Consider the following 27002-nt stretch of genomic DNA (forward strand, 5'->3'; position numbering starts at 1 on the left):
ACTTTCTCTGACAGAAACACTTCAGCAAGTCCTCTCTGGGAGAGCACTTGTGGAGCCAGGAGAAAAACAAATGGTAGATACAGGTGCACGTTGGCTGTGTAAAACAAATACTAAGGATTGATTTTCAATCTGAAGCCATCTCACAAAGATACAGGAGTCGAAGCGAGGCAAAGACTGATATTGCCCTACTAAAATTTTTGACAACTTTTAGAAAACATGAACTGACACCCATATGTGATGCTGCCCCTTGGAGGTGTAGGATTAGCCACGTGAGCCATTGTTTTGGACCCTGAACTTTTGCAGTATAACATTTAACCGAAGTCCTAACCCAAATTTGCGAATATACCAGTTTATCACTAAAATATATATTTAATGCCAAGCACAATGGCCTGATTGGCTAATTCTCCACCGCTCAGTGCCAAGATCCCTTAAGGGATGCTGGTTCATGTTCAGGCTCCTCCACTTCTATTCAGCAACCTGCTTGTAGCCTGGGAAAGTAGGTAGGATGGACCAAGTGGTTGGGACCCTGCACCCTCATGGGAGATCCTGAAGTTCATGGCTCCTGGCTTCAGATTGGCTCAGCTCTGATTTTTGCGGCCTTTGGGGAGTGAACCAATGGATGATAGATCTTTTTCTGTGTAAATCTGCCTTTTCAACAAGAAAAAAATAAATCCTTAAATATGTACTTTAAACTGATTAATATTTTACCTCAATTAAAATTCCAGATAGCATACAACATATTTTTATAAAGTGAAAGATGAACAAAACGAGAGAAAACATGAATGTTACTGTCACCATGTATGTTAGGAGAAAGCCCAGGGAATTGGGAGGCCAGGTGCCCCCACTGAGCCCAGCAGCCCACAGGAGACCTGTGTGGGACTGGCGGGGTCCAAGTGGTTTAATGAGCACTGGCGCTCTCTTGGCCCACAGTCAAGGGCGGACCATGCTTCCTTGCTTCTGCACTACTAGGAAGGTCCAGAATGCATGCCGTACCTAATTTATAGTACAGCCAATGATATGCAGTCTGAGAGGTTTCTGTCATTTTTCAAAAGGATTCACTGAACTCATTTGAAAGGCAGAGTGACACAGAGAGGGAGAGGCAGGCAAGGCAATATTCTGTCTACTCTTTGACGGCCCAAATGGCTGCAGCAGCTAGGGTGAGGCTCGCACCCCACAACTCAGCTGAGTCTCCTACGTTGGATCGCAGGCATCCAAGTACTTGTTCTATCTTGTGCCACTTTTCTAGGCATATTGACAGGAAGTCAGGTTGGAAACACAGCAGCTGGGACCCAGATCAGCACTCCTGGGATGCTGGTGTTGCATGTAGCAGCTTAATCCACTCCCCCACAATGCCTGACCCTGACCCTTGTATCAGTCTGATCAGTAGGATGTTGCGTGTACTTAAATTTCAGGTAGCTAACGTGCTCTGCATGCTCTGATATGTTGGCATCTGCCCGGGCTAATGAGATGCAGCTGATCTTTTCGGAGGCTTTAAGGCATTGAGGGCGAGATCTGAGAGAAGGCCCTCTCTGTCACTCGAGAAAGCTTTATTTTTCTCAGATTGAGAGGAAAGCAAAATTGTGTTGTCTTCAGGAGATGGTTTGTCTTGAGCTTGCGGGCAGGGCTGTCTTTACTGCTGTTTGAAGCTCCTCCCTGGAGCAAGATGGCTTTCCATCCATAGACCATTACCAGAGGAAACACCATCTTATAGAAAAGGAAGGCATCATTTTTTACAGAGGACAAAAGAATGTGAATAATCATGCTTGAGGTCTGCTTAGATTGTATTCTGATACATTTTCTAATGTGTCTTGGGATGACATTCCATATGAATTTTTTTTATACTTTTTTTCTTACCATTATCATTTTATGATACAGTTCCATGGGCCTTGGGATTTCCCTTACCTCCTCCCCAAGTTCCCCTTCTTCCCACGCTGAGGTCCCCTATATTATTACTATAGTTCTTCAGAAACTGTCATATGTCCATCATAGTGGGCATAGACAATGGCAGAGAATCCAGCATCCTACTGTCAAGGTATAGTAAACAGTTTCATTGGTAGTCCATCTTTGTCAGGAAGTAGAGATGCATACTGCATTGTATCCTCACATCTGGATATGACAGTCTCCATTACACAGTTACTATGCATTCCCTTAAATGAAAAGCCACAATACAAAATCAACAACAGGAAGGAAAATAGAAATTAAAAATGCCTTGAAGTTTAATAACAAGCTACTGAATGACTAATGTGTCACTGAAGAAATGAAAAAGAAAACAATCTTGTTGAAGAAAATGGTGCTACTGTATGATCCATGAGTCAGTGAAGAATTTAATGAGAAAGGAAGTGTTTTGAAGAGATGAAACTAAAAAAAAGTAACAATCCATGAGATATAGTTAATTCCCAATGTATTCTCCAGATTAGGGATATTTTGTTTTATTATTTCATTAAATACATGTTTCAACTCAGCTTCGCGCTCTGCACCTTCTGGGATTCCCATAACTCTTACATTTGGCCTTTTAATAGTATCTCTTAATTCTTGAATTCTTTTTTTAAGCTTGAACCTGCTCTGCTTCCAGCTTTTTGTTTGTTTGTTTCTGGCGACAGGAAAGATCTTCTGGTTTTTAGATTCTTTCTTCTGCCTCCTTCATTCTATTTTGGAGACTCCCCACTGTACTTTTAATTTGTTCCACTGTGTTCTTCTTTTCTGATACATCTGCTTTCATTTGATTCATTTCCTGTTTGACATTTTTTAAATTTCTTGAATTTCTGTATTGCATGCTTCTTGTTAATAAGAAGCTAACAAGTATTTTGAATTCTGTATCCCCATTTTCTCGATGTCTTCCTCAGTCAACCTTAAGGTTGGCAAAGGGTTTTTGTCCTTTGCAGGGGAGTGTTCGGTAATATTCATTGTACTTTTGTCTCCTCTTTTATCCTTGGTGATTGTATTTCTGGTTATCAGATTCTTCTCCTTGGGGCAGGTTTCTAAGCTCTGTCACTCTCTGGTCTACAATTCAATTTTACTTATTGTGGTTGGCACACAGGTCTTTGTTTGCAGTCACTTTTGCCACTCCCTCCAGCGAGTTCCAGGTCTGGGTTCTTTGTTAGACTTCCACCAATATCTCTTTAACCCCAGCTCTTGGCTCACCATTCTCTACCTCTGGTGATATTGTGCTGAGGCTGCACCGTTGTCTGTACAACCTTTCTCCCCCTTCTGGTTGGAGCAGGTCCCAGGTTTAGGTGACACCAGGTGTCCTATATAAATAGATTGTTGGTGGTGCTGCTCTTGCTGGAACTCGTTGGCTGTTAGGTCTGAGGGCCATACGGACCTATTTTTACCTGTATGATGCCATAGTCGGTGTTATTTTCCCTGTGGGACCAGTGCAATGCACTGAGCTCAGTGTGTTCGCTCCCTTGTCAGTGCATGCACAGATTACTGTTGTCGCTGCAGTTTTAGAGCCTTTGTCACACTGTACAGATGGCGCCTGATGTGCCACTACTAGAGTTCTTAATCTGCTGGCCATCAGGTTTGAGGGCTGCCCAGGCCTATCTTGGGTGGAACCTGTAGGATGCCACATTGGTATAATTCGCTGAGCCAGAAGTGAGTTCACTCCCAGCTCAGTACATGTGCAGTCCTGTCCCATAGCCTTTGCCTCCTTATACAAAATGGCTCCTGATTTGGCTCTAGGGGGTGGACTGCACAGTGAAATCTACCCTGTTCCCCCACTGCCTGTCTGGTACCTGCTGCTGTGTCTCTGCTCTTGGTCAAATCAGACAGACCAACAGGACAGCAGTTCTTTGTCTGGGTTCACCTCCTGAGCTCCCAGTGAATGTCCCTTCCCACCTGGTTGCTGGTAGAGTTCCAACTGCCGGTGCAGTTCAGATCTGTTTGCTGAATGCCACTGGTGTATCAGTCACTGCAACATCACACCATTGTATCTGCTGCTTTCCTGTGTCTGTTAGTCTCCAGGTGCCCCTGTGCTATCTTTCTGTCCTCTCCTGTTTTCTGGAATGTGCCCTGTCTGCTTCACACTAGCTAATGTTTCTCTGTTTAAACATGTCCTTACCCTATTCTGCCATCTTGATTTTCATCATACGCGTGTTTTTTAAAATTCAGTCTTGGCCCAGCATGTTGGCTCAGTGGCTAAATCCTTACCTCACATGCACCAGCATCCCATATGGTCACCTGTTTGTGTCCCACCTGTTTGTGAGGCTGATCCCTGCCGGGCCTCTGTGCACTGCTGAAGCTCATGGGTCTGTTCCCTGCAGACAGGGGCTGTACGGCAGGTGTATCCTCAGCAGAAATGTGCATGTGTGTTCACCAGAAGACATAAAAGCTTGATCACATGGTGGACACCCAGAGCAAGAATGTTAGAGACCATTCATTGAGAGTGTTTTTTTTTCTTTTGACCATTCTTGAAGCTTTTCTTCTTGAGCATTTCAAATGCATTATTTTTTATGCTGAAAATATGGATAAGAGAAGATAAAATTATTCATAGTAGCACTGTTCCTAGTTGTCACCAAGTACAAACAAGTCATTGGTCTATGAAGTACTTTGGGGCAACTTGGCAGTGTCATGCGGTACAGTGTGTTTTTGGCTAGGGATAGATGGCAGCCCCTTGCTGGGATGGCTCTCACAGGTTCATGAGTGAAGGAGAGGTAGCAGACGTGCGAGTACAGGTTTGCTGTTGGCAGTGTTGAGTTGGTGAGGCCTGTGGATGATGGGCGTGTAACGGTCGGGGTGCAGAGCGAGCCGAGGGTATAGGTCTGCCAGCATACTGGCCCCTGCAGCACCACTGAGCTGGAACATACCAGAGACACTATGTTCTTTTTCCTGTGCTGAAAATGAAAAGTTTTATTTAAAATTAAATTTGCTTTTCTCTTCTTTTAAAAATGATTTCCCAAAGCAATTGTTAATTCTCTTCTCACAATAATACTGTATAATGATAGTCTGTGAGTTATTACTTCCTAATTGTTCTATTTTGTGAATTATGTTTTAGATATGAATTGAGAATTCGTTATTTGCCGAAAGGATTTCTTAACCAGTTTACTGAAGACAAGCCAACTCTGAATTTCTTCTATCAGCAGGTATAAAGGATGCTTTGCTGTACTTTCTGTAAATGTCAGTTGTGCTAATGCCATGTGTTTACTTAGCACTAACCCTGATGTAAGGCCTATCTCAAGAAGAAAGAAACTGAATCTTTGGCACTTTTTAAAACTTTTATATACTTGAGCAAAGTTATTATTTGTATTTTGCCTGAAAGGTAGAAAAGGTTTTCTTTCAGCAGATTTACTTTCCAAGTGCTCACCGTAACCAGAGCAGAGCCAAGGGGAAGCCAGGAACTAGAAGGTAAGTCTGGATCTCCTTCGTAGGTGACAGTAACTCAAGTGCTTGAACCACCATTGTGTGCCTCCCAAGGTAGACGTTAGCTGAAAACTGGATTAGAAGGTGGAGTGGGACTGGTGCTGTGGTGTAGGGGGTGAAGCCACCACCTGCCATGGTGGTATCCAGTGGGTATTAATTTGTGACCTGGCTGTTGCCCCTTTGATCAAGTTTCCTGCTCATGGCCTGGGAAAAGCAGTGGATGGTAGCAGAAGTGTTTGGGCCTCTCCCACCCCTGTGGGAGACCAGAAGCTGCTGGCTGCTCGATCCTGCCTGCCCAGCCTTGGCCATTGTGGCCATCTGGGAAGAACTCTCTCTCTGTGCATCTCTCTCTGCAACTCTGACTTTCAAGTAAACAAATACATCTTTTAAAATAGAAAGAAAAAAGGAAAGAAAAGAGGAGAAGTAGACGATCCGAAGCGAACCAGACTGACCCACATCAGGTGCAGGTGTCCCTACTGGCCACTTAATCCCAGTACCAGCCGCCAGCCTACAGGCAAATTATTGGAAAGGTGATACTAACCCAGTGTAGCTATCACATCTGATATCAGCCAGTGTGTCTTATGTAGAAATTACTGACAGAGCCAGCAATGGTAATATAATCTTGATAGAGTTTGCGCAATAAGCAGAAAATGACTTTACACTGAGTGCTTGAGCTCTGTACTGCCTCTCACAGTCTGAACTAGCCAGCAGCTGAAGTCGGGGCAGAGCTGTCCTCTCCAGCGTGAGACCCAGCAACTAACTGGGTCAGTCTTAGGCCCCAGAATGATGGTTTTTTTTTTTTTTAAAGTGAGACCACTCTGCCAAATGGCAATATTTTATAGCAAGTTTGGAGACTCTCAACTTGGTCTGATAAAAAATTACAGATGTAGGGCCTGGCATGGTAGCCTAGTGGCTAAAGTCATTGCTTTGCACGCACCGAGATCCCACATGGGTGTCAGTTCATGTCGCTGCAACTCCGCTTCCCATCCAGCTCCCTGCTTGTGGTCTGGGAAAGCAGTCGAGGACGGCCCAAAGCCTTGGGACCCTGCACCCGCGTGGGAGACCCAGAAGATGCTCTGGGTTCCTGGGTTCGGACTGACACAGTTCCTGCCATTGTGGCTGCTTGGGGAGTGAATCAGTGGAGGGAAAACCTTCCTTTCTGTCTCTCCCCCTCTCTATATCTGCCTTTCCAATAAAAGCAAATAAATCTTTGAACGATTACACATGTACCAGTACAGTAGTATGCAAGCTTAGTGAATGAATTTGATAGGACTCACCTTGAACTTCGGTGGCAAATGAAAATAATGCCTTCTATGTGAGTCTGGGCCCCTGGTGCCAAGGACGAGCATTGGTGGATTAGATGTGACAGAGCAAGGTCGGAAGGTCAGTTTCTTAAGTGGAAATAATGCTCCTTGCTCCGCCCTGGACAGCAGAAGGTAGAAAGCTTGAGTGGATTTTCAGTTCTTGGGGGAGGGGCTGTAGCTTTTCTTGTGTGTAAGGTTGAAGTCCTACAGGGAGTGTCAGGCAGAGTTGGGGGATTTTTCTTGTTAAAGATTTATTTATTTTTATTGGAAAGGCAAACTTACAGAGAGAAGGAGCGGCAGGGAAAGATCTTCCATCTGCTGGCCCACTCCCCAGGGTGGCCAGAGCTGAGCCTTTCCAGGAGCTTCTCTTTCAGCTCTTGCCCTTAAACCCTGCTCTGCTGCTTGCCCAGGCCACAGGAGAGGTGGGTGGGAAGCGGGGCTGCCGGGGTTAGAACCGGCGCCCATGTGCGATGACCAGCGCGTTCAAGGCGAGGACTTTAGCTGTTAGGCCACTGCACCAGGCCCTGATTGACACTTATTCTTGGATTTGTAAAATCTGTGATAGTTGATGCACGCATGTAAGAGACAGTCATACGTGCAACCATATATTTTCATGGCATGCTGTGCTCAAGCGAGCCTTTTATTAAAGGGTTTGAAATTTAATGGCACTGATTTTTTCAGTTGTTTAGTTCTGTAACATCTTGTGCATGCAGCCTCTTCTTTTTTTGATTTTCTTTTAGGTATTTCTGCAGCTGCAAGGACTGTGTGCCCATGTGGGCTCTGGTTAGGGCTGGGAAGGTCAGGTACAGAGGAAGATGGGTGCATAAATATTTCAGTTTTTTTAATCCTGTATCCACAGAGGAAAAGTGGGAGAGGTTGCAGCTTGCTGTCATACTGCATCAGCACCTGGGCGTGTGGGATGGTCAGTTAATGACACCGGAGAGACCTTGGTGTGCGGAAGAGTGTTCAAGGGTGTTACTGGAGTAGTTTAAATAGAGCTGAGAAGTTGGTTTGCCAGGAGAGTTGTGCTCTGACTAGGCAGGCCAAGTGCCCTGCTGCCCTGGCTGAGCTGGATGTATTCCCTGGGAGCATCTGTCCACTGCACAGGCTTCAGCCAGCTGGGGAGGCACTCCAAGGTGGGCCACACATGCTCTGCCTTTTCCCTGTGGCTAGAGTCTGAGTCCAGTGCGGGGAGCTCCCCTAGAGTACTTGTCTGGGGTGACCTCAGACTTTTTTGTGTGCGCCAACCAGTACAGGGTCAAGTTGAGTCCATCACCTCCAATGACCAGTGCACTTAGCACTGGATGCAGCAGCCCAGTGAGTTCTACCTCACCCTCACCACGTATCTCATGCAGACTGATGGTTGCTGCAGCCTAGCACAGCCAGCCTGCCATAGGTCCGATCCTCATTCATAGCTGTGGGTATTGCAGCCTAGTGGGTACCACCCCTAATCTGCACCAGGCGTGCCCCAGCCCTGGTTTTTGTGCTTGCCAGCCTCATATGGACTAGCGAGGCCCAACCCACATCCCATCTGGGTCACATGCACACCTGTGGGTGCTGCAGCCTCACTCGGCCTGTGTCATCCCCAGACCTGCCCAGTGTGCTGTTTAATGCATGCATTGTTTCATATTCTGTGATGCTTAATGATGAACTACCCATGACATACTACTCAATTGGAAAAAACATCCTGATACTTTTCTCCCCACGTCCTTTGCCCCAACCTTGCCTCGTGTTCTTCCACCACATGCAGGTCACCGTCTTCTGTTTGCTGGCTGCCTTGCCTGAAAATCTGTGTCTGTGGTTTTCAGTTCTGCCCTGACCGTAGTCCTCCCCCAGGCCTCTGTATTCCTGTAATTGCTCTGAATTGTTTTTGGTTTCTAGCTCATGGAGGTATTCAAGAAAGTTTTCTAAAAGCATTTTGCCCATAATTTTTACTTGGTTTCAGTAAGTACATTGGTCTGGATACTTGGCTAACCTCCATTGAAGCAAATGCAGGTGATTTAAAAAAAAATTGCCCCTTTGGGTTCATTTCCAAAATACTTTCACTTTGGAGTTAGAGACTGGTTCATTTGACATGGATCAGATTTTGTTAAAGTCTCAGCTTCAGTAATGGTTTCTCTACCTGTTTGGCACAGATAACTAATAAATAAGAATGAGTTGAAGAGTTTACTGATTGAACAGTTGAAATCTTGTGTGAGCTGTTTTTTCCATTTGAAGGGAGTGTTGCTGAGGATGCTGTCGGGGTGGGTGGTTAGTGCTCTGAGAGGGGAGCTTTCCTTCTGTCAAGGGGATCTGGCTTCTCTGTTTGAATGACTTGGGGATTTTTTTGTCTTTGGTGTTTTGTAGTTACTTTTTTAAAAATTCTTTTAATTTGATAATCTTTACATAGTTGATTAGGGCACAAAGGGTCAAGAACTACAGGAAAGTGAATAAGACCATTGTTTCCACACTAATATTTATTTTTTTCTGTATCTGGGGTAAGGGAAGAAATAAAGGAAAAAGCCCCACCCAGCCTCCCACCCTTCCCACGTCCCTGACGTGGGGCATGCTCCGAGGTCCTGCTCATACAGTTTTGATACATCAACAGTTCTGAATTGCTGCCAATCTTGCCTCTCCAATCGTGATGAAATCTATTCAGAATCCACAGGCTGACATAGTCTCTTCATGGTTGGGGTTCTGAGATCACCTGTTCAGTTGGAGGGATCCCCAGAGAACCTTCATCTGAGATGATCCCACACCTGATTCTTGTGTGTGCTTGCCAGTACAGGGTCCAGCATCGTCTGTCGCCCCAATCAGCTCATGCACATGCTGGTGGTTGCAATTGCTGGGTCAGTTCTGTTTCCAGCCCAGTCTTCGACACGAACCAGTGGTTGTTGCAGTCCAGCCCGATCCTGCCCACTTCATACTCGGCCCTCATACTAACCAGCTGCAGCCTAGTCGAGGCGACTCCCCATAACCCCCACCAGGCCCGCCCCCTACCCTGGTTTCCGTGCTTGCCAGTATGTACCACCGACTTGTTCAGTGTGTCCCACATCCCATTTAGCTCTCGTACATGTCAATGGGCCTTGAAGTGTAGTTCAACCCAACCAGCTCTACTATCCAACCCACACACATACTGGCGGGTGCCTTTCTGTCTAGCCACCCTGCCCCTGTCCTGGTTTTCGTGCTCTCCAGTGGGAGTAGTAACCCACGAGGGAGGTGCCCACTATTTCCTTCCTGGGCCACTCCCACTCCTGGATTATGCAGTCTCCAGATGGCTGTGCGGTTTAACCGGGCAGAATTAGTTTCCAATGCCAGCCTTTGTCAACTGATGCTGAGGCAAAGTCCAGCCAACTTCATCCACTCTAATTTATGCTTGTACCAGTCGGAACAATCAGCCCAGCCTGGCTTTTCCCTAATCCGGCTCACATGAGGCCCACAGGTGTTTTGGCCCTCCCTGTTCATGTCTGCCCCATCACAGCTCACACTCTCCAGTGGGAGTGGCTGTCCAGCAGGGGAGCCCACATTCCCGCTACCGGCTTTGCCCCCTGCCTCCCTGTTTCGCATGTGTGCTGTTTGGGCATTGCAGCCGCATCTGGTACGGCCCACCTCACCATGTTATTTGCCAGTGTGTGTTTTTGCCTGGCCCGGCCCCGTCCACCCCCAATTCCAGCTGATGCCGGTGAGGGTTATAGCCTAGCCCAGCCCACCAGGCATCCAATCCCAGACGTAACGTGCACTGATATATGTTGCAACCATACCTGGCCGACCCACACTCTGTTCTGGTGCTCAGATTTGCCAGTGGGTGATGTGAATTGGTTCAGCCTGGTCTGCCCCCAGCCTATGCCAAAGGTATGCTGTTGGGTACCTTTCCCTGGCCTGGTCTGGCTGCTCCCTATCGTGGTTCTTGTGCTCACCTGCAGGGACTGTGTCCTGAAAGAAGAGTTTCCCAAGCTCCTCCCTCAAACCTCTCCCTTTTCCAGATCTTGTACATAGTGGTGGGTTCATGAGCCAGCCCTACTCAGTCCACCTCCTGTCCTGTTAGGAACAGTGGCCTTTCCTGACTGATCTTCAACCCATTCTGGTCCTTACTTAAGTTGGATGATTCAGCCCAGCCAAAGCTCTTCCATACCCAGACATGGCTCACACACGGCTCAGTAGGGGCAGAGACCTAGCCTAGTCCATCCTACATCTACCCTGGTCCTCCAGAGCACCAGATGGCGCTGGAGTCTAGCCCTGCCTGATACATCCAGTCCTAGTCCACTCTTGTGCCAAGGGAGACTGCAGCCATGTCCATACCAGAACGCAGCTCCCACTCCAGCCCCCGCACTCACCAGTGGGAACCCCAACCCAGCGAGGGTGTCTTCTTCGCTCCCCAATTTGGGCCTGTCCCCAGCCCGAGATTATGCGCATGCCAGTGGTTGCTCTGACCCAGCTTGGCATAGCTCCTCTCCTGTCTCAGCCTTTGCCTTCATTGCTGTGGCCTAGTATCCCTGGCTCACGCAGACCAGTCAATGTAAGAGCCTAGCTAGACATGACCTGTGCTCCATCCTGTTTTCTGTTCTTTGTGAGTTAAGGTTTGCTTGGTCCTGCCTGGTCCGACCCCTTCCAGTTGCAGTTCGGCCCAACCCACATCCTGTTTTAGGGTGCACCTTCAGGTGCTGCTGCCTTGACCTGCCCAGCCTGTTGTCAGTTCCTTTACCCATAGTGGTGGCAGGTTCCATGGTCACACCAAGTTCAGCCCATCACCACCCCGGCTCACGAGCTAACCAGCAGGACTTGTATTTCCATAGGGTTGGGCCCACACTTCCCCCACAGAATCTACCCCTGGACCTGGTTCTCTCGCGTGCGGGTTAGTGTCCTGACCCTGCCAAGTGTGACCCATCCCCCGTTCCTCCACTCAGTCAGGTACTGGTACCTAGCCCTGCCAGACAGGTCCCCCAGCCACAGCTTTCTATGGAATGGTGTGTGGCAGTCAGTGATGCTCTACGCTAGCAACCTGTCTCAGGATTCCCATGTGGCTTAATGAATCAGTCTGGCCCAATTAGAGCTTATGGACTCTGCCCCACCAAATCCTCAGATCTCAGTCCCCATACTTGCCAGAAAGTTCCATTGCTGGGAATCACACAGAATTCATCCCTCACCTGCACTCACACTAGCCTTATCGCTGGATGGCCCTAGGCAGCAATTACATACCCCGAAAAAACTGTAGAATTCAACGTCGGGCGGCCAGCAGGCAGAGCCTGGTGCCAGATAGGCTCACTGGCCACCCAAAGCCCAGGACTCAGTCTCTGTGTGGTGACGGTGCCCATGGGCCCAGTCCCGTGCATTGGGTCTGACCTGGCCCGGGTACCCTCCGCAGGTGGGTTGCCACCATGAGGAGGGCTGCTGTCACCAGAGCCACCGAGGTCAAACTCCAGTGTTTTGTGGTTTCCTTACAAAGCAGCTGTGCATTTCTTTCCCCTAATCTGTATTGTGGTATGGGCACCACTGTGTTGTGGTATGGGCACCTCCGTGTTGTGGTATGGGCACCACTGTGTTGTGGTATGGGCACCTCCGTGTTGTGGTATGGGCACCTCCGTGTTGTGGTATGGGCACCTCCGTGTTGTGGTATGGGCACCTCTGGGGTTCGCCTCTTTTTCATCCACCCCATCTTAAGTTGAAGTCTTTTCAGATGTGGCCATTTCTCATGTCTTCATTATTCTTTCAGTTTAGATCTTTATTACAGCTTATCAGTGTATCCCTTTGTAGCTGTTAACACCTTTTTCCTGTTTTCAGCTGTTCTCTGTTCTGTAGCTCAGATTAGTCAGTATCTCCTTCTTAAAGAATCTGTTTAGTTTTTATGTTGATATCATGGAAGAGACAAGCAGGGAAAGATTATTTTTCAAATGCGTCAGTTGTCTCCTCAGGTGTTTACACAAAATAGCTGGAGCTGGGAACCTGGGATGTTACCCAATGAGAGCTGCCTGCTCAGTGCTCCCCCAGGGGCTGCTGCAGCGGTGGCTCGACTTGCTGCTCCCCCGGGTGCATAGGAGCAGGAAAACTAGAATAAAAGGTGGAGCCAGGCACTTGGATACTGGATTCCGTTGTCCCCCGCCACATCCTAACCCACACCAGATACATGCTTTCCTGGGTGGGGTTGGAGGGAGTTTCCCTTGGTCCCTCCCTCCCTCCCTCCCTCCCTCCCTCCCTCCCTCCCTCCCTCCCTCCCTCCTTTCCTGTCTTCCTCCCTCCCTCCTTTCCTGTCTTCCTTCCTCCCTCCTTTCCTGTCTTCCTTCCTCCCCTCCCCTCCCCTCCCCTCCCCTCCCCTCCCCTCCCCTCCCCTCCCCTCCCCTCCCCTCCCCTCCCCTCCCCTCCCCTCCCCTCCCCTCCCTTTCACCATCTTTATCGGTTGCTTTGTCTGCTTTTTTGTGCTCTGCGCGTCTCCCTGCACTTGCTATTTTGACCTTGCTCTGACTCTCACAGCCAGCAGCTCCTTGGAGCTCCTCACTGCTTTAGTTCCTGCTGTGCTGATCTTTAGGGCCTGGATGGAGAGTTTGGCTGTGATTCTAGGGACTGTTTCCACGGGATCTCTGAGTAGCCTTAAGGGCCTTTCTTTTATAGGGGTCTCAGGGCCAGGCAGTTCTCAGTGTGGGCCTCCTTGCCTGTGACTCACAGCTTGGGCTCCTCCGAGCTTGGCTTGCATGATCTTGTGGTCCCACCCTTCCTACCTCTTTCCTTTGCGTTCTCACCCAGATCCGACACTGCTGGACCTGGTCAGGCCCTATAGCTGTTGGACTCCTCTGTCCTTCTGACCTTAACCACGCAGCAGCAGCAGGCCAGAGGGGAACATCAGCTGTGCTTAGCAGTATCTAAGAAGGTGCGGGTCTTGAGTGCGAGCCTCATGGCCTACACTGGCTACCTTCCCTGCAGGTTCATCCTGAACTGTGGGGCTAAGACTTTGTCACTGTAGGTGCACCATGCTGCAGTGCTGTCATGCAGTAAGAACTGTGTGATGAGCCCTTGGCATTTACACGTCTTATCACCTCCTGTATTTGGACGTTCATTCACCTTAATTTTGGTGCATTTCAAGTAAATTACAGTTATTCTTCATCATGCATATCATTAACTGCAATAGTTTTGTTTGGCTATTAAGTATGTCCTCTATCAGGACACAGACTCCAGCTGTTACCCCAGACACTTTCCCTTCAGCGCTGGCCCAGCCGCTAGGAGGCAGCCACTCCTCCCATGCTTGTCCCAGTGTAGTTGAGTTTCACTTGATTTAGAATTTCTACTAAATTCTTCTGTGTGGTGTATTTTAGTTAAGACTTCTTTTCTCAGTGTGATAATTTTGAGATTTCTGTTTTTTTCTATTGTTAAGTATTCTGTTATATTTATATATTATAATGTATTTATTCATTCTCTCGTTGGTGGGCGTCTGCTGTTTGCATCTTTAAAATATCCTTAATGGCTGCAGCAGTCCTGCAAATATCATTATCTTGGAATACTAGGGTGGGATATGTGTGTGTATTTCAGATTTATTTATTTTTATCTTTAAGTCAGATATACATAGAGGAGGAGAGACAGAGGAAGATCCTCCATTCGCTGACCAAGAACACAGTAAGCCGCAATGGCCGGAACCAAACCTATTCGAAGCCAGGAGCCTGGAGCCTCGTCCGGGTCTCCCATACGGGTGCAGGGTCCCAAGGCTTTGGGCCATCCTCAGCTGCTTTCCCAGGCCACAAGCAGGGAACTGGATGGGTAGCTGTGAGGGTACACTGAACTGACATAACAGAGAACTCTGACGTGTTTGGCACACAGAGAAGGAACATTTCTTGGTAACCCATTTTGATTTCTATTTTAGAAGTGTTACTGTTTTTAATGTTTGCATATTTCGTCCCAGTAGAAACAATTATGTTTAGTTTCTCTCTACTACCGTTCCTGTCCTAGAGGAGTGAAGGAACTAGGTGACAATAAACTGTCCCATTTCCTTACTGTGTATTGTGGGATTCTGGGAGGAACACAGAATCAGTGGAGATCTGAGAGTTTGCATGTTGGAGTGCTGCTTGGTTCTTATTAGGCATATTCCTGATTTCAGTCAGAGATGTCCTGCATGTTACTGCCAATGTGAGACACCTCATATGATTCATGCATTGTTTTGGACTCACTTTGTAATACCCTTGATGATACTGATCTCAGTGAAAATAAACTAGAATCTGTTATACACCAAGAAATAATCTTTGACAATAAAATGACTGGCTTATTTGACACCAAAAAATGTGTATTGTAACTCTGCTTTTCTTTGATGCATAGCGTTTCATTTCTCTTTCTCTCAACTTTCATAGGTTTAAATACTATTTGATTAACAAGCCTTGGTCCCTGATTGTGGCCATTAATACAAAAGCTGTGTTTAGCCAAGCAGGCCACTGTCCTGTTAATTAACTTTGCATTGTTGTTGCTGCATTCTGCATCATTGAACCTATTATCCCTGAAGTAGCTGTTGCTTAGCATGAAGTTTTCATTGTTTGCTCCTAAAAATAAGTTAAGACTTACAAGAGTATACCCACTTAGTGCTCTTAAAAAATTAAATCATTGGGCCTGGTATGGTAGCCTAGTGGCTAAAGTCCTTACCTTGCATGTGCCAGGATCCTATATGGGCACCCATTCGTATCCTGGCTGCTTCGCTTCCCTTCCAGCTCCCTGCTTGTGGCCTGGGAAAGCAGTCAAGGACGGCCCAAAGCCTTGGGACCCTGCACACATGTGGGAGACTCGGAAGAAGCTCCCGGCTCCCGGGTTCAGATCGTCTCAGCTTTGGCCGTGCGGATGCTTGGGGAGTGAACCTGCAGATGGAAGATCTTTTTCTCTCCTTCTCTCTGTTAATCTGAGTTTTCAATAAAAGGTTCCGTGAACCCCGGGGTGGGGCTCCAGTGGGATCTGCGTCGCCTGGCCCAGGGCCTTGGGCCCACTTGTGAGAACGGGTCCTCCTCCGTAGAAAAGATGGAGTAGTGGACGGCTGGCCCAGATCCACGCAGAGATGTTGCAGCCCATGGGGGTCTGCAGAAGACATCTGTCACCATTGCAGTAGAAGGACTACAGTATAAAGTGGACATGTAACCCAGCCCAACGATGACAGGAAATATCTGGGTGAATGGACTCTAAGGTGGACTATGTCAGTCAGTGAACATTTAAAGTGTTCCCTCATCTTGGCTTGGTGAGATCAACAACATTTCAGAACTGTTGAAACCATGTGGGCAGAGCTCTCGGAGCGGTCACCACAGCAGGACCTGGGTCAGTACTGGGTGGCCACTCCCCATCCCCGGGTGCTTGGAGGGTGGAAAGCTGCTGTGTTTTCTCCCCTTATCTCCCACCTCCCTGGAAACGTGATCACGCCCACTCCTCCCAACCCTCAGTCTTTCCCATCCTGATCAGCTGTGTAAGCCTCATTCTCTTTTCTATTTTTGCAGTTATCATTCAGATAACTACATCATCAGAAGGTACTTTGTTTAGTCTTAATACTGTGTTCAGACAGATAGTTGTAAAGTGGCGTATTTTAATTTAAAACATTTCTTCTTTCCTGTCTTGTGTAATTTTAATGGCTTAAGGGAACACACTTCTGACTCATGAAGACTTGGGCAAACTATCATGTTTATACATTCATTCCACAGTTATTCTTCATGCTTCTGTAAACACAGAAATGGTTATTTTCAGGTAGTTCTCCATCCTGGCCAGAGTTTTAGATTGGCCTTTAGTTAATGTCTTTGACATGCTCCTGCTTGGTCGGAACATTCCTGCCTTGGGCGTCCTTGGAGCCTCCTGCCTGGTGACCCATTAGATGGGACATTTACAGCTACAGGATGCTTGGGAAGATGAATAGCAGGTAGCGTGCTTGTACCAAGTTGGGGGCAGTTGAGCGGAGCCTTTCCAGAATTTCCCTGTGGAATTGCTCCACAGAGTGCCCGGGGCCCTGGCCAAGGCCTGGTGCTAAGGTCCCCACAGGGCCTGCTGGGCTGATCGCGGCTGCTGAAGCCCCAGACGACAGAGGGAGCACGTGTTTGTTGTCATCAGTGTTGGCGGGGATGACCAGTGCCCACAGGTGGCCAGATGTTCCTGCAAGTGGAGATCAGATTGAAGTTCAAAGCTTCAGTTGTGCAAAAGCAGTTTCTAGAACAGAAGTCAGTTTCCAAGAGGCCAGAGAGCCAGTGCTCAAAAAAGACCTTGCCTGGGTGTGTTTGCAGTCTTGGGGCAGTGCAGGCTCGGTGGAGGATGTTCTGCACAGTGCCCTGCCTCCTGGCTCAGGAAACTGTTCTTGAGGTGAGCGGTGCTTCCCAAAACACCCCTCCATTTCCAGTCTAGATTTTAAATTTCATGTTATCGAGGCATACTTCATATACAGTAAAAAAAAATCCGTACATGTGTATAGTTAGTAAGTTTTGAGATGTACATAGATCATTACTAACAGTCATGATACAGTACAACATAGAATTAGGGAAACTGACAGGCAGCGCACTACTGACCAGACTGCAGACCCCATTGAGAGTTCAGCATTGTTCATTTTGTACAAAGTTAACTGTGTGTGTGTGGTTCTAGGCATTTTATTTTTATAGTTACAAAAATGCATTCTAACGAGCGTACTCAAAACCCAAGTCTGTCCCCCAGCATGGAGGTGTTCTGGTCTCCTCCCCAAGGTCTGGAGTTTGTCCTCGGCATCCTGTGGCTTGTTTGTTCAGGCCCCCAGCAGGATGTGCTACAGACCAGTGGGATGCCTTGACTGTTACTCTCCACACAGAATGGTGTTGGGTGTGCTTCATTTTGTTTCAGCAGTAGTTTAATAGTGAAGATGACTTTTTTTTTTAATAATATCTACATTTATTTCTAATTATATTACTTATATGAGCTGTAACTCATACTTGGGAGTTCAGTAAGAGATTGTGTCTCAGGTTCCAAAGGTGACAAATGGACAGGAGTTTCTTGGATAATATTTAAAATCACAGTACTCTATTCTTTTTTTTTTTTTCAGTACTGAGGTTTTTTTTTTTTATTCATTAATTACATTGTATTACATGACACAATTTCATAGGTACTGGGATTCTCCCCCCTTCACCCCAAACCCTTGCCCCATGGTGAATTCCTTCACCACAGCTCAGGATCCGTTGGGATTCCCTAATTACAGGCTCACTCCATACAGAGTCCAGCATCCCACTGTCCAGTCAAGTTCAACGGCCTCTTAGGGAGGCCCTCTCAGGTTTGAAGGTAGAGCCAGCAGAGCATCACCTCTATCAATTAGAAGCTCCAACATATCATCAGCAACAGTCCAGGTACGATGAGGCTGGTGCAGAGTCCACTGATTGACATAGTCTATCTTAGAGTTTCCCCTTGTCCAGTTTTCCGCTGGAAGCATAAAGCTGAGGTGGTTGATTGATCTGCTCCATCTTCCATCTTTTCTTGGGTAATGCTTTGATTCCTCCATTTTGTTCAGGGGAATCCCCTAAGAAACTCTGAGGCATTCCCAGTCCAGGCTCCTACATGCACTACTAGTAAGCACAGTGCCCGCCACAGTCCATCACTCCGATCAGCTGGTGATTGTAACCCCTGGGTTGGATCTATTCTGAGCCCCGACCTCCATTGGAGCCAATGAGTATTGCAACTCTCCCCGGCTCTGCCCATCACACACTCACCCACACACTCGTCCCTCACCTAAACCAGTGGGAGGTGTGCTGGTTGGGTGCTGCATTCCCTACTGGCACAGGCCACTTCGCCTTGGCATTTTGTGTTTTGTACTGTTTTTTTATCGCAACCAAACCTGGCCAGGCCCCCACACATTTCCAGCGCTCGGGCTTGCCAGTGGATAACGTGGACTGACTCAGCCTGGTCTGCCCCAACCCGAGCCAAGTGTATGCCAGCGGGTCACTTTCCAAATCCTCTGCTGGGTTGTTTACCTCCATGCTTCCTGCGTTTATTTGTAGGGTCAGTGTCCTGTCAGAGGAACTGTTCAGATTCCTCCATCAGACCCCTTCCTGATGTCAGGCTTCACGCATACCAGCAGGGCCTTCGGCCAGCACCTTTCTTCAATCCATTCTGATTCCTGCTGTTGAGAGTTTCAGCCCAGCCACGGCTCGTCCATACCCACATATATCTCATATATGGCTCAGATGGGGTTGAAACCTAGCCGAGCCCGTCCCACATCTATCCTGGTCCTCTGGAGCACCAAACTGTGCTGCGGTCTAACCTGGCATGGTGCGTCAAGTCCGAATCCGTATCTGTGCCAAGGGATTACAACTGTGACCCAACCAGAACTCAGCCCCCTTCCAGTTCCTGCGCCCCTTAGTGGTAAGCTCCACCCAGCCAGGGCCTCCCCCAGGCTGCCCAACCAGGCCTGTTCCCAGCCAGTGTTAAGTATGCCACAGGTTGCTCTGGGTTATCCCAGCTAATAGTGAAGATGACTTTTAAAAATTATTGTATTTGTGAAGAATTGTGAAGAAAGAGAAAGAGACCTTTCATCTGTTGGTTCAGTCTGCCTATGGCTGCAGGGGACACTGGGGCTGCTCTAACGCTGGGAGCCAGGATCACCTTCTGCATGTGCTGCGTAGGGGCAGGAGCCCAAGGACTTGGCCATGCTCCACTGCTTTCCCAGATATTCAGCAGGGAGCTGGATCGGAAATGGAGGAACCTGGACACAAATTGAACTGGTGCCCATATGGGATGTTAGCGCTGAGGTCAGAGGCTTAACCATATATGCTACTTGAAGATGACTTTTAATGCAAATGCTCTATTTTGGATGAAAATTACTAGAAGATATTAGCAAAAAAAAGTTCCAAGGAATGAAAGAACTATGTGTCTTTTGAAATTATGTAGCCCCAGCACAATGTCTGAAGTGCTAAATTTCAGCTTGCATGCACCGGGACTCCCATATGAGCGCTGGTTCATGTCCTGGCTTCTCTGCTCGCATCCATACAGGAAGTCCCCTTGTGTGCTTGGACTCTTAGGGGTATAATGCCTGTACAGGTGCTGTAGGTAGATGTACTGTACCTAAGTGCCTGATAAATTTCTCTTCTTTGCCAAGTGAAAGCAGTTGTTTTGGGATTTAGTAGCAGGGAGGTAGTTCAGAGGTGACCACTGAGTATGAGGAGCCCTGAGTCTTGAAGCCCAGCTTCAGGATGGGACCGTGCTGATGCCTTCAGGGAGCACTGTGGCCAGGGCCTGTCCAGACTCCTGTCGGGGCGGGCTGATTGCTGTGGTGAGGTAGAGTGCAGGACAGGGTATGAGAGTCTGTGGGTGCCTTGTCCCATTTGGCATCAGCACCCCTTGTGAAGCAGTGGCTGCCCTTGGCCCTGAGTTGGACTTGGTGCTGGTGGTGTGCTGCTCTTGCGGTCAGGTGTCACAGTGGGTTGCATCCCTGAGACCAACCCAGTGCGGAGGTTCTTCCGTGAGCATTTCAAGAATAGTTCTCTCATGTTTTATTTTTGCAGGTAGTATGAATTCAGCTTTAAAAACATTTTTTTTATTTTAAAGATTTATTTTTTTGTATTGGAAAGTCAGATATACAGATAGGAGAGACAGAGAGGAAGATCCTCCATCCACTGAATCACTCCCCAAGTGGCTGCAACAGCTGGAGCTGAGCATATCCAAAGCCAGGATCCAGGAGCTTCTTCTGGGTCTCCTACATGGATGCGGAGTCCCAAGGTTTTGGGCCGTCCTTGACTATTTGCCCAGGCCACAAGCAGGGAGCTGAAAAGGAAATGGAGCAGCCAGGATACAAATGGGTGCCCATAAGGGATCCCGGCACATGCAAGATGAAAACTTTAACTGCTAGGCTACCATACCAGTCCCAAAACTAAAGTTTTTTTTTTGTTTGTTTTTGTTTTTGTTTTTTTTTCTTTTGTTTTTTTTTCATGGCACATTGACTGATTCAGTTCAAGTTAATCAGATGTGTGATGCTGTACATAAGGAATAGAAAGATATGTTGCTTGTCAGTGTTAACACAGAAGTTAATATTTACACAGTGCCCCTGCTTGATGGGTACTTTGTTTCTCATTTTCCCACTCATTGATTCAGTATTGATCCCCAGCATAAGGATGCAGAAATAAAGATCTTGAGAGGCAGAAGCCCACACTGTCAGCTGCCAGGCAAGGCAACAGTGCACCCTGAGAGAATGAAAGAGTACATTGAGTATGCACACCTGTCCTAATCCCTTTGCTGAGGTGAAGAGAGTTCCTGTCTAGTGCCTTGTAACTTCTGTATAAGAAGAGATATGGTATGTTGGTGGGAAAAAGTAGGAAATTATGTGTTGGGAACTTCTGAGACAAATATTGTTGGATTCCCAGATGTTTTTAAGTGGCTATTTTAGACTTGTGGGGAAGGTTCCCCTGAAGTTTTTCCAGCTGCCCAGCAGTAAGCATAGCAAAAGAGGATGTAGGTTCAGCAGAGATTGCTCTAACCGAACACTGAAGTGGAGGGTTATAGGACACAAGGAACATTGGTTTTTGAAAGAGAAGAGTGTTGTGACGAACCCTGCAGCCTGAGGCAGACTTAGCTAAGCTGGTGCAATGTGGGGATGGAGATGTTGTGCAGGAGGGTCTTTTGGCCAGGAGATTGTATTCATGGACACTGGGGCAGCGGTCAGTATACGCTCTCTCTGTAAAGGAACCAGACCCTAAATGCTTGAGCCTCTGAGGACCAAGAGGCAGTGTTGAGACAAGTGTAAAACTACTTACTCAACAAGAGAAAATAACCTTTTGTTTTAATGGAATTCATGTTATGACTGAGTGTCGTCGTTTATAATACAGATGTACTAACAAGGCCAGTGGGATGCTTCTTGGGGCAAGAGTTTGTAACATTTTTATAGTTAGAATGAGTACTCTGGGGCAAGCTTTTAAATAAGTAAATATACATACACAGTCATTAAAGTAAACACACACACACACACACACACACACACACATATATATATCTTACTTATTTGAAGCACAGATTTATAGAGAGAGAGAGAGTTTTTTCTATCTGCTAGTTCACTTCCCAAATGGCCACAGTGTTTGTGGCTGGGCCAGGCTGAAGCCAGGAAGCAGGGACTTCATCTGGGTCTTCTACATGGGTGCAGGGGCCCAAGGAGTTAGGCCATCTTCTGCTTCCTGAGGTTTTAGCAGAGAGATGGACTGGATGTGCCGCAGCCAAGACTCAAGCTGGTGCCCATCCTGGGATGTTGGCATTGCAGGGGCCGACTTAATCTGTTATGTCAGTGTTGACCCCTGGGACAGGCTGTTGGTCTCCACAGGTTGGGATGGCTGTGTATCATACCAAGTGCCAGTTTTCATCCTGGGTCCTCCAGTTCTGATCCACTTCCTGCGGCTGCATCCTGGGGGACATGGGAAGGTGGTGAACATGCTTGGGCCACTGCCAGCTCCACCTGTTGGAGGTGTTTGAGGGGTGATACAGCAAATGGAAGATCTGTGTTTCAAGTAGATAAAAATATAGGAATAAAATGAGAGCTCTCTCGAATCAAAGTCAGTTACATATTTTATCCTTTAATGCCAGTCTGTAAGAAGATTGTACATATTTCATCTTTAAAGCAGTCCACCACCCTCCTAATCATATTCATCACTCAGAAGGTGTTTCTAGAATTCTATTAGATTCGTCTCTTTCTGCTAAAAAGTTATGTTATTACTTCCAAGTTTAATCACTTAAAATTGATGGTTAGGTGAGTTTCGTAGTGTGTCAATTCCCCTTGCCCTTGTTTGGAGGGTGAAACTGCTGGTGGGCTCTGGCTCATTTGCTGTTAGTTGTGGAAATAGAGGTTTTTTCTTTTCACTTTGAATGGGAGGAGGTAAAACACCTTCTGATTGAGATGTTAGTTGCTTCTCTATGGCCCACTAAATTAGTCTTGGGCTGTTTGAGCATGTCTCAGTAGGTCCTGTTTTATCCGTATCTGGTGTGGTGTATGAGTGTGTCAGGTAGTCGATAAGCGGGCTTGGAGCAGCACGCCTCACACGCCGTGTTTGATTGCAGGTGAAGAGTGACTACATGGCAGAGGTGGCTGATCAGGTGGACCAGGAAATCGCTTTGAAGTTGGGTTGTCTAGAAATTCGGTAAGCTGCTAACTTTGTGTTTTGGTTTTATTCATTACTTTTTTCGTTTTGGAATTTCTGGGTATTTTCATTTTTCATAAAATTTATCAATAAAATGTTGAATAAGATTTGAATTGTGAATCATGTGATTTGCTTAAGTACATCTCCCCCCAGTTTTTATCATTTAAACAACAACATACATGTGAGTCATGTATGTCTTCGCTCATTTCAGGAGATCCTACTGGGAGATGAGGGGCAATGCGCTAGAAAAGAAGTCCAATTATGAAGTGTTAGAGTAAGTACTGTGCAACTTTCAGTAGAGAAGAGGAAAAGTGTTTTTCAATTAATTGAAGTTTATTTTATTATTTTTCTCTATTTTGTTTATTTTCATGGTGTATTGCATAGACTCAGGGATTTCCCCTTCCATCTCCCCTGGGAAGTTTTAAAAAATCTTTTTGACTTTAGTTATATTGGCAAATACATAAATTTGTTGATTAATGTTTAGACAGACTAATAATTTGACCTACTAACTTCCATGTAATAATTTTCTGTTGAATTTGGGATGTTTCACTCTTAAATATGCAGTGAACTCTAAAATTGAGTGTTAATTACTTATTTTATGTACATTTACCAATTTTCTTATAAATGGAGATACGTGAATTGCTTGTTCAGCAGAAAATTTAGAATAAGTTAAGGTGTTTCCAGTGATGAACTTTGCATGTTCCGCCCCTCACGTGTGTGCAGGAGGGGCGCTGTGTTTTGGAGTGCCATGAGCTCTGTACTCGTGGCTTGGATGTTTGTTAACGTTGATTGTTGTTATATCCTTGTGAAGGTTAGTTTTATTTTCTTTAGCGGTAGTTTAACATTTTGCCAAACGTTTTCTGGCTGTACTCTCATTGAAATGGAAATTTTTGTGGTGTTTAGGAGGTCTGATAAAATCTAATGAAAGGTTGTCTATGATGGTTTTGCTATGGAAAAAGTTCATATGGGTTTAGATCTTCAGTTGAGAGAGATGGGATGGAGCTGTCTGCTGGTTGCTTCCACAAATGCCTGCACAAGCCAGAGCTTGGTCGGGAAAAGCCAGGAGCTGGAACTCAGCCTGGGATTCCGATGGGGTGGCAAGGGCCCCGCTGCCCCCCCAGTGTCCACAGTAGTGGAAAGCTGGACCCGGGAGCCCCAGGCTGGGGTGCAGACATCCTGAGCAACATGTTGTGTGCCAGGCCAAGGTTCACCCTGGCTTTGGTGTTTGTTAGGACTGTTGTGTGCCATTCCGTGTATTCTCCCACCAGCTTGAAAATAAGATTTTGTTGGGAAAGTATGATCACTTAAAAATTTGGGTAGAAACATTTTGGTTTTTTTTGCAATTTAGTGACAAGGTAGTTGTGAAATCATGACATAATTCTTGTGTCTTCTGAGTTTAATAGACAAGCATTAGGTTTGTGATTCTATGTGTGTACACAGTGGACAGTTGCTAAGTGTTATTGATTTTTTTTTGTTTAAGAAGAATACCTACCATTCATGTGGAGTGTCTAGGATATCTGATTAGGTAGAATTTCAGATGTTTAAAGGAGATTTACCGATTTGAAAGGAAAGCTGACAGAGGTCCCAATGCTGTTTCCTTGCCTAAAGCGGTTTCAGCAGACAGGACTGGGCCAGGCCACAGCCAGGAGCCTGGAGCTCCATCCGGGTCGCCCCCACTAGAGCAAGTGTTCCACATATTTGGACCGTCATCTGCTGGCTTCCTGGATGTGTTGGCAGGAAGCTGAAACTGAAGTGTAACAGCTATATTCATATTGGCATTACCGGCCAGGAACGGGCATTCCCATATCAGATCCTAGCGTTACCGGCCGGGAACGGGCATTCCCGTGCCAGATCCTAGCGTTACCGGCCGGGAACGGGCATTCCCGTATCAGATCCTAGGATTACCGGCCGGGAACGGGCATTCCCGTATCAGATCCTAGCGTTACCGGCCGGGAACGGGCATTCCCGTGCCAGATCCTAGCGTTACCGGCCGGGAACGGGCATTCCCATATCAGATCCTAGCGTTACCGGCCGGGAACGGGCATTCCCATATCAGATCCTAGCGTTACAGGCCGGGAACGGGCATTCCCATATCAGATCCTAGCGTTACCGGCCGGGAACGGGCATTCCCATATCAGATCCTAGCGTTACAGGCTGGGCATGCGCATTCCTGTGTCAGGTGCTAGCGTTACAGGCTGGGCATGCGCATTCCTGTGTCAGGTGCTAGCGTTACAAGCTAGGACTGTGCTGTGCCACAGTACCTGCCCAAAGCTGAATTAAAATAGTAGGGTGAACTTTCTGCCCTTGCTTTAGCAGTATACCAATAGTGATACCATTAGTTGCATTTAAAAATTATAATACCATACATTGCAGTTTTGATATCTTGCTTAGAAATTGCTACATTCTTATACCTTGAGATACAGTTGACAGAATTAGAGGAATCATTTAAGGACTCATTCATTTGTTTGCTGAATATTTTTTACCTCAGTTCTAAACGAGGTTTGAGAAAATTAGGAATCATTTTCCATGTATGGCTGATTATCTGTTCATTTGTTCACTTTTTTATTTCTTAATCCTATTTACCAGGCATTATTCAGTGTCTACTGAGTCCTCAGTGGTTAAATGCTGAAGAATCAGGAAGTCCTAGTATAGAGTTTTCATCCTTATGAAGCGTATTACCAACAAAGAGAGGCATGGGTGCTGAAGCAGTTTTGTAACTCAAGTAGAGGTGTCTGAGGGGTTTGGGTAGGAATGTGGCTTTTGAAGGCTCAGGTGATTCCTCAGAAAAATATTGTATAACCTGAGTGTTAAACAATGAGTGGTTTAGATCCGACGTGGTAGCCTAGTGCCTGGGATCTTTGCTTTGCGTGCGTCAGGATCCCTTATGGGCGCAGGGTTGTGTCCCGGCTGCTCCACCTTCCTTCCAGCTCCCTGCCTGTGGCTGGGAAAGCAGTCCAGGTCGGCCAAAGCCTTGGGACCCTGCACCCGCGTGGGAGACCTGGAAGAAGCTCCTGACTCCTGGCTTCAAATCAGTTCAGCTTTGGCCGTTGCAGCCACTTGGGTAGTGAATCAGTGGACAGAAAATATTTCTGTCTCTCCTCTCTGTAAATCTGCCTTTCAATAAAAATAAATAAAATAAATTTTTAAAAAGTGAGTGCTTCCCTAAAGATGGCAAGTGAAGGAACCAGTGGCAGCCTGGGGACAGCGTTTGTACAGGCCCAGCCCCCCATCCTGTCCCCGACCTTGTGCTTCGGAGCAAAGGTCGGGACGTGTGCAGAGGGCCAGGGCCTTACCTAGGAGCTGGGCGTGCTTCCTCCGCATTGCTCACTCACTGAGTTGTTTGTAGCAGGACAGTAATGACATAAGATTTGTAATTTAAAAATCCATGTTTATGAGACTGGAGTCCTATTGAAGAAGATAACATTGAAGTAGGGAACCAAGAAACTGTGGCATCTCTCTACAATGTAAGCAGGAGCACAGTGAGGTGCAGATGGCCGGGCTGGGGCTCAGGTGACCGTGAGACAGGGCAACAGAGGGTGGCTTTTTCCTGGGCACAGCTCAGTCCCAACGGAGGGCAAGGTGTTGCTGGTCGGTCCTGAGGGGAGCATTCATGCTTTTCAAAGTGGGGAGAGGGAACCGATGTAGTTTGTCTTTTATGTTGTTAATACTAGCAGCATTAAAAATCTCAGATGCAGGTTCCTAATTTAAATGTCATGTGGTATCCCAAGGATGTTCTGGTGCCTGGGAAGGTCCAGTAGATGGTTGAGTAGTGACGTAGAGTCAGAAAGAGCCCAGGTTGGTGCCCGGCTGTGTGGATAGTGTCACACATTGGGCGGCGCTCAGGGACACCTGTGTGCGTCGCTTGCCTTAGTATAGGGACTGCCAAAGTAGGTCACTGTGACTCATGCTCTCCCTCATGTCTGTTGAGGTCAGGAGAGGCCACTGAAAGATAGCGGAAAGATCGACTCTGAAAACACAGTCTTCCGAAGGCCTGGAGCCGGTCGAGTTTACTGTTAGTGGTTTCCGAGCTGACAGTCGAGGCCTGAACATGTGTTGGCATGTGTTAGCAGCAGAACAGCCAGCTGGATAGAAGGAAAAATAAAAAAGCCATTACTTGTCCAGGGAAGGTGGTGAGTGTGAGCTGGGGGGGATGTGCTTTGTATCAAGAGCTGTCTGAAATGAGGATCAGAGTTTTGCACTCAAGTTAGTGTAAATATGGCTTATTTCTAGAAATTACAGCAGTGCAGATGGCAGCAGAGTAGATGAACAGAAATGAATGAATGTGGCTACACAGCGTTGCAGT

At 47.0% G+C, this 27002-nt stretch overlaps 1 protein-coding gene across 15 annotated transcripts in view; it reads left to right on the plus strand.

Moving 5' to 3' along the window:
- The window catches only part of PTK2 (protein tyrosine kinase 2), a 261868-nt gene that overhangs the window by 107404 nt on the left and 127462 nt on the right, over positions 1–27002 (plus strand). For all 15 annotated transcript variants that reach the window (XM_058668437.1, XM_058668443.1, XM_058668442.1 and 12 more), the window contains 3 exons: positions 4994–5081; positions 22620–22699; positions 22911–22973. In XM_058668437.1, the coding sequence (XP_058524420.1) occupies positions 4994–5081; positions 22620–22699; positions 22911–22973 (231 nt within the window). The remainder of the gene's footprint in view (positions 1–4993; positions 5082–22619; positions 22700–22910; positions 22974–27002) is intronic.

This window comes from Ochotona princeps, chromosome 9 (genome assembly GCF_030435755.1).
Source record: "Ochotona princeps isolate mOchPri1 chromosome 9, mOchPri1.hap1, whole genome shotgun sequence".
Lineage (NCBI taxonomy): Eukaryota > Metazoa > Chordata > Mammalia > Lagomorpha > Ochotonidae > Ochotona > Ochotona princeps.